General features: G+C 38.8%; 2 protein-coding genes across 4 annotated transcripts; both read right to left on the bottom strand.

Moving 5' to 3' along the window:
- Positions 1–30: 30 nt before the first annotated feature.
- LOC148171444 (mitochondrial glycine transporter A-like) lies at positions 31–2,934 on the bottom strand. 3 transcript variants are annotated; one of them, XM_088040838.1, is made up of 4 exons: positions 2,851–2,934; positions 1,136–1,257; positions 992–1,079; positions 31–939 (listed from the first exon to the last, which is right to left on the bottom strand). In XM_088040838.1, exons 1-4 carry the CDS (start codon positions 2,866–2,868, stop codon positions 304–306), a joined length of 864 nt encoding a protein of 287 aa, XP_087896964.1. In that variant the 5' UTR covers positions 2,869–2,934; the 3' UTR covers positions 31–303. The 3 variants fall into 3 exon arrangements, with proteins under 3 accessions (XP_087896964.1, XP_087896962.1, XP_087896963.1); XM_088040836.1 differs by lacking the exon at positions 2,851–2,934 and adding an exon at positions 1,795–2,150; XM_088040837.1 differs by lacking the exon at positions 2,851–2,934 and adding an exon at positions 1,338–1,701.
- Positions 2,935–3,436: 502 nt separating this feature from the next.
- LOC148171443 (tetratricopeptide repeat protein 39C-like) lies at positions 3,437–6,332 on the bottom strand. Its single transcript, XM_088041627.1, has 8 exons — positions 5,974–6,332; positions 5,587–5,929; positions 5,194–5,542; positions 4,934–5,143; positions 4,719–4,887; positions 4,226–4,667; positions 3,963–4,180; positions 3,437–3,916 (listed from the first exon to the last, which is right to left on the bottom strand). The coding sequence occupies exons 1-8, from the start codon at positions 6,154–6,156 to the stop codon at positions 3,809–3,811; spliced, it is 2,022 nt and encodes a 673-aa protein (XP_087897753.1). The 5' UTR covers positions 6,157–6,332; the 3' UTR covers positions 3,437–3,808.
- Between the last annotated feature and the right edge of the window lie 1,493 nt (positions 6,333–7,825).

Here is a 7,825-nt window from a genome sequence, read left to right as displayed (position 1 = left end):
AGGCTTTCATTTTGTAAGAAAACAACAGAATAAATATAAAAGTGTTTAATAAAATATTATACAAATCTGATATAACAATGAATCACAAAATAATACTGAATTTTTGTGATCCAAAAATCCAATATCGTTTATCCCATAGTAAAAGACACAACAGTAGCAACTGAACAGTTACAAGTAGTGCAGTATACATAATATAAGGTATGATAATCATATCCCTGTAACGCCTCAGAATGTCGAGTGCAAACTCTTCAAAAAAAAAACCTTCAAATTAGGCTACCACGCCCAATTTAAAGGTACTCTGCGCTACTTTAACCCAATAGATTGCGACAACCGCTCATAGACGGTCCACGCCATGGCAGCCATCAGCGTCCTCCTCAACATCCTTGGAACCATCCCCTTGAAATACCCTCGAACTCCATACTTCCCATGTACGTAAACAGCAACCGACCATAACCCATTGAACTTATTGGGATACAACTGCATCTTCGTCTTCAAAACATCAGCAGGTTGCGTCACCACCGACGCTAGAATCCCCGCCGTGATGCCACAAGAAAAGTGCACCGGTGAAGCAAACGAAGACTCGAAGACTTCTCTAGGAACCATAAGCTTCGTTTGAGTGTAAAACATCAAATAAAGCCCGGAAAACGGGGCGTCGCGGAAAAGCGTCGGGACGAGACCACACGTCATCCCACGGAAACCCTCAGTTCTGTAGATCTCTCTGAGGGCGGAGAAGACGCCGTTGTAGCCATACACGCCACTTTCAAAGCGTGTCTTCACGACGGTGATGGGGATTAAGGCGACCCCGCTCATGCATCTGGAAATCACGCCGAGAGCGACTGACTCGAGGGGAGATGGTGTGGTTTCGGAGAAAAACTGCGTCTTTAGATAATCGAGGGAGCAGAAGTAAAGGCCAACGCCGGGGACGCAACGGGTTATAGACTGGAAGAAAAAACGTTATCACAAAGATAAGGAGGAAAGTATGTATATGTACCGGTGTCATGCCCCGCCAGAGGCCCCGGAGGTGCTCCTGTTGGAGGATGCTGGTGAAGACCGTGACCATGCGCGTGCCCCCATTGCCCCTGAAGAAAAAAAAGAATTAATATTTGTTGCAAATTGCAGAAGATGTATTACTTACTCTAAGAGAGCGCCGGGGGTGGGATTTTGCAGCCGGGTTTTGACCAAGTCCAGGGGTTGAAACAAGACAGTGGAGAAGGTCCCGGAGAAGGATCCAGCCAGGAAGGCTTTTACCAAAGGATACTGTAAAAGAAATCTATTATTAGTCCCATAATCACCTCCAAAACTCGAACTATTAAGTTCACAGATAAATATTTACTTACACTGCTAACGATATCCATTTTTGGATAATAAAGTACTGATAATTAGTCTTCAAAGTTGATTTCTCGATATTTAAATTCAAGAAACAATACTCTTGGGAACAAGGACTTTCAGGTCCTCACAACTCCAAAGTCGTATCAGAGTAATCGGAATAATAAATGGGATTAACGCGGAATTTATCGGCAATGGTCATTTTCGCAAAAAGACTTGTCAACTGCATTTATAACTCTTTTAGATAACACTTCAATGAAAGTTCCAAACAGACCACAAAAAACTGTTTTTGTAGTGTTTGCTCCGAGCACAAGCAGCAAGAAACGCGTTTACATAACACAACAGCACAGTGAAGACTGAATATTATCGCTCAATGACAACATTTATACTCATTCGAAAGGTCAGTCCGAGACCCCCAATGAACTTACGGGAGCTTATCACATCTCTAACCCACATGTTTGTACTTACATCTTGTAAAAATGTTTGTGTGCTTTTGGGGGGCAAAATGTGACCCCCCGGCGGCTGGAAAATAACATTGATATTCTCATTTAAATCCTCCGTTTGCATTCTTTGTCATTTTCGAAGAGGAACCAGTTTCGGAATTTGGAGCTTATCTAACTTGATTATCAAACAGTTTGAGGTTATGTTGATCGCATTAATAGATAACGTAATGACACGCAAGAATTTGTACTTAATTACAATCGCAGAAGCGCCAGTAATAAGGCGCAGTAGTAATTGCACAAAGACAATGCTTAAGTTTGCGAAAATTTAGATGCAAATTCTCGTGACACCTCCGAAGGTCGTTACTGTCACGACGGTGAGACACAGGTGCAGGAGTTCGAATTATCAGTTGCGAGATTTTTTAAATCTATAATTGCGGGGTTTTTCCGAATTGCAAAACGATAATGAAATTCAGGATGACAACAACTTGTTTTTGACTGTATAAGATTACAGCACGGATTAAAAAATTAATTTTTAATAAAGAAAATTAATTAGAGGTGTCATTAGATATAAATGGGTGTGTTTCAAACGCGCCAATTTTAAAACGGCGTGAAACTTTCCACGCAAAAATGTTGTTTGTGACCTTCAAGGAGTTGTTCTAAATTTTCCCTCCTTGAATTTTTCTTGCATGTTATAGCCACATGTTAATCTAAGTTCAAATGTCGATGTTTGTGCTCTAGGGGGTCTGTTATCTGGATGAGGAGGGCTAAAGTTTAAACAAACAGAAAAATTTCTTCATTTACGTTGTTGATTCAGTGTTTTTACATTGTTGCGTAAATTGCACAATGCTTGTCGTCAATGGGGCCAAAAAAATCGGAAGATCTAAATTTGGGAAAGTCACCGGACCAGCATTATGACGGGCGAGTTTTGTTTTTGAGATAATTCAGTGAACGGAGTAAATAACTAATGAAAAATACAAATAAACTATTCTAAGAAGGTGTTTTTACAAATTCTGATTTTAGCTTTTTTGGTTGCGTACTGTCTAACTACCATAATTGCAATCAAAAGAAACATTTTTCGTACCTGTCTATAATCGGTCATTTTTCGCACACGAGTAAAAATTGCTTCTTCAATGAAAACTGCTTAAACAGAACTGGCATATTTGTTACCAAAATCAAAGATATACGTAGGTAAAGTCATATGACCTGTCTGACCTCTTTCGAAAATATTATCGCAAATTTCCAAAAACGCGTTAACAACAAGATTATTTGTCTTTGCAGGGGGTCTATAATAACAGGGGTCAAATGGTCGTTGCTATTTGCTTAAGCTTATCTCCATGTTTTGCTGTTTACTCTTTCGGAGCGTCTAGAATTATATACAAATTTGGAACTTCTTTATCCGTTGTTTCAAAATTATCGTGCCGACTGCCATTAAGCTATCAGTTTTATCACACCTCATTAAAAATAAAATATCAGCAGGAAGAGTAATGTAAGTCTTAAATCATTATTTTGTTCAAAATAGTCTGCAAATGTGATAAATTTAGCTACAACAGTTGAGGACTTTAAGTAGTCCACGCTACGATAAGATTGAAAAAGACCAAACAGGAAGTGGCAATGAAAAATCGCTCGCAATTAATAATATTTATTTTGATCTTCTAAATTTTAACATTTATAGGTAATAAATTATTATTTAATAACGAATAGAACGTAGTGCAAATTTGGACGGATATAAAACTATTAAAACAGCGAATCGAAGGTACCGAAAATAGATGCCGTCTTTTATTTAATTCGTGCTTCGTACTCTAATCATAAAACTATACTTAAATGAGTCATAAATTTAGAATATATTATTAAGTTCTTTATAATTTTAGCTCTGAGTACATGAATCAGCTCAGTAACTTTCATCATAAGCATATGTCTTTTATAATTCTTCAATTTATAGCTCAAGCTAATAATATTCTAAGTATGTGATAAGAAAACACCAATTGTACAAAATTATTCTTTAAACTTGTTGGCTCTATTGGAATATTGTCGCTATTGGTCTACAAGTGTTTTAGCATAGAATGTACCCTCACATTGAGCCTCTGCTCAAAATCGTAATCTTTGTAGCTGCTGATGTTTTGCAGCAACTGCTTTCCTTCCGCTTTAGTCTGCAACAAACACGCTAACACTTTAACATTGAACTGTTTTACTCACATCATTTGATTTTATTAGTAACGCCCCAAGTTCGTAATGAGAAAATGCAGAAATGTGGGCATCAATGGCATTGTTCGGTGTGTTCTTCCTTAGTTCTAGACATCTCCTGAAACTTTCAATTCCCATAGGATAATCCCTCTGGATGCAGTAACAACATCCTAGAATCAGCTTTGAGAGCGCTTGCATCGGCTCATGGTCGCTACTAACTTCTTTACAATCTGAAAAAGAAGTTCAGTCAACCATCGTAAACAACCTCGTCGAACCTAATTTAATGTTCTCAACATTCTGCGGAGAACAACTCGGTAATGCGTTCCAGAGGTACAACATCTCGTAAACTAACAGTTTCCAGAAGATTGGTGGTAGTTGAGTCGCTTCATCGGACGGACAACACTTGGCTCGTTTCGTTAAGAATTCCTCGAGTTGATTGCCGCGGTTTCCCGACTGGGAGGATTTCAGTTCTTTGATTACAGTTAGGTTCGAGGAGTTTTGACATGATCCGCTACAGATTCCTGCCAAGTAGCTGTAGAAGACTCTACTCCAGCGACTCCAAGATTTCAAGTAGGTGAAGGTGCTCTCCGCGCTGGAATAGTCGAGTTGGATAAGGTGACACCAACCGACTTCGTGTAGGGCTAGGATTTTAATTTCGCGTTGCGCGGCGTTGTCGACGGAGGCTTGAAACGACGTCAAAGCGTTGGGGATGTCAGACTGTAAGAAAAACGCGTGTGGTTGTCGTACACAAAGGGAAGAACTACGCACGTTTAAGCGATTGACGCGCCCTTTAAAGAAGAGGAACAGTGCTGATTGTCCGTATTCTTTTTCCGACTCTTGGAGGAGTTGCGTTGCTGCGTTGACTCCAGCTTGGACGTTGCTACCATCGAGGGCGTAAAAAGGGCGGACTATGGTGTGGTACCACAGCAGCGACAAACTATAAATGGTTGTTAACACTGAAGAGGTTTCTTCGTGTTGCTTACGTTGCTAGAGGTGCCCGCATGTCCACTCCTTCTCTCGCATACATAAGACATGATATTCCGTTTTGTCTGTTGCCTCCAAAGCCCAAGAAATTCGTTAGTTTTAACAAAGACGGTGGTAGTAATGAGATCCCTAATTGGAACAACCCGTAACCGAAAGAAACCGCTCCCATTAGCCTTTCGATTGTCACTTTGTCCACTTGGGGGCCTTTCCTGCAACTCTCCGATAAAATACCCGTTGGAAGAAAGGTGTGCGTACTCACAATTTGTCTGTAGGTGAGAAGAGATGAAAAGTTGAAGTGATGTAAGCTAACGAAAGCGAACTGGTGAAAGAACTCCAGTCGGATTTGTGGACGTGTTTGGATAAGGCGCTGTTTACCGAAAACGACTTTTTGAGGAAAGTCATCGCGGACCCGTCAATGCTAGAACGACTGCAGTTGTTCTTCATTGAGTTGGGGGTGGAAGCACCGGAAGTGTCGTGAGGGGTGTTGTTTGAAAGAATAGCGGAATGGGAATATGGGAGTTTTTTAATATACCCGTTGGAGGAGGAACCAAGATCCGCGTGTTCTGAGCCTGTGGGACTTCCACTATCCGGAGTCTCCATAATCGCCTCTACAAGAAAATGTTAAAAGCGTTTCAGTTTCTTTGGTGAGTACCTGGCAACTTTTTGTCTGACTCTCCAACGATCTCTTTGTACAACTGAAGGATTTCGTGGTAAGCGCTCTGGTACACTTTCCACGCCTTCCTCAACACCCACCCTCCCTTAAAATACCCCGAAATATCCTGCTGTAAGAAAGTTAAAATCGCTAAACAAACTTGCGAATCGGCTAATATTATCTGCGTTTCTAAAGTTTCAGCTAAAGACACGTTATCGCTGGAACCGAATGCTTTTTTTACGGACTTGAACCAGCCGCTTTCTGAAGTGCACTTTCGTTCTACTTCTTTCAGAACAGATGTAGCTAAATTGAGCTTGTCGTCTTCGAAGGTCATTAAGGCATCCTGGAATATTTCATCGTATCAAGTGCGATAATAAAAAATCTCACCATGAAAGCTGCGAAGGAGTATCCTGCGCACATTGGTAAACTATCTGGGTATTTAGAAAAGAGCTCTTGGGCCTCTTTGGCATTGTTATTAATCAACATTTTTATTCCTTTCTTCGACAGAACCCAATCAGGCACTTCTTCGTTGGTTTCAAGGATTTCTCGGTCTATTATTGCTGAAGCCATGATGAGATGAGTCAGTGATGCCACATTATTGTACTTCTTGGAGGGATGAATCGGTGACACAGGAATTTAGATTTAACGGATGAAGAAATGAAAATAAAACCGTAGATTTGACAGAAATGTCAATGTCACACTACTTGAGGGTTGTTCATTCATGGTTCTAAAGGGAAGATCGATTTCGCGACCGGGAGGGGCGCGTGCAGGGTGCGCCGATACAAAACTCTAGACACGACAGTGTTCTTTAGGGGTAGGTGAATTTGGTTTTACATTTTGCTCGCTTATTGCAATGAAGGGTCAAAATCTTGAGCGCGTCATTTTTAACAACTACTAGTGAGGCCCCTTTAGAGCCTTTAGAGAGTTTTAAATGATTTTAACCTGGTTTTCAAGGTAACTTTTAAAAAGTTAAAAATGTTTAAAGAAATTGACGGGTTTTTTGAGGTCACCCTTTTTTAAAAAAGTCAAAATTTTAAGAAATATATCCTGTTTTATCAAACGTGAATATGGTTTCGGCCAAGAAAAGTTACCATTTTACGTTTTTCTGTTGGGCCACTTCAGCACAAAAATTAATACGGTTTCGTTCAAACAAGTTCACCTTTTAAAAAGCAAATATGTTAACCATTTTACCAAGTTTTCATGGTAGGTTTACCTATATTTAAAAAAAAATATTTAAAAAATGTTACTGTTATTAAGGTAGGTATATTAAAAAGTTACAATGTTAATGCATTTTACCCTGTTTTGAATTTTGTACTAGTAAGCCCCCTTGTTTTTTTGATGATTTCGCCCTGTTTTTATAAGGTAGAAGGCATGCTATACAAACTCATGTAGATATGTCTGTTCAGCACAACAGTTATTCAAATTTAATGATTCTAGAAGTCAACCCATTGAACAAAATTGTTCTTTTCTTAAAAGTTAAAATTTTAAGAAACTTACCCCGTTTTTCTTTTGGGTCACTTCAGCACACCTTAGATTATTCAATTTTTTTTTAAATATTTAATTTAAAAAAATCAAACAATTCAAACGTTGTCATAGATTGAACTAATGAATTAAAACCTATTAGAATTGACTAAAATTGCAATTATCAAAAAATATTTGTGTTCTTGACATAAATAAAACTATGAATAATTTATTTAATTTTATTCTACAAAATAAATGGATTGTAATAATTAATCTTTTATAATACACTTAATTTTCAGTTGGTGACCCCAGCATTCTTAGATCCGATGGTGAAATGGAGGCTTGGGACTCCTCTGTGGAAAGAGATGTACTGGATTCTTCATTTGATGAGTCTGAGGAATCATTTTTGGCCAAATTACCAAGCGCTGTTGTAAAACCTAATGAATGAACAGCACTACGGAATCTTATTCTGATCAACGTAATTATGTCTATCACTAATTCCACCGTTCTTTCGTCAACCTCATAAATCACCTGCTCTGGCACGCGAATATTCTGGATATGTGTAGAAACAATTGTTAATCTTGTATTGGTGACGTTGACAATCAATTTGGTTTCTCCCACGCCATTTATGGAAACAATGGCAGATTGTTCAAACATGTTTGTTTTTTGCTTTCTAGTGAGCTGGCAAATTTTTAATTCGTCAAGCAATCGACTATCAACACCAAACTGCTTTTTTTGAACCATTGTTTTTCTGTAACAGATAAAGAAATGTATAAAA

Source organism: Gnatocerus cornutus, chromosome 7 (assembly GCF_029298725.1).
Source record: "Gnatocerus cornutus isolate USDA-ARS CGAHR chromosome 7, icGnaCorn1.1, whole genome shotgun sequence".
Taxonomy (NCBI): Eukaryota; Metazoa; Arthropoda; class Insecta; order Coleoptera; family Tenebrionidae; genus Gnatocerus; species Gnatocerus cornutus.
This window is presented reverse-complemented; position numbering and strand designations above follow the sequence as displayed.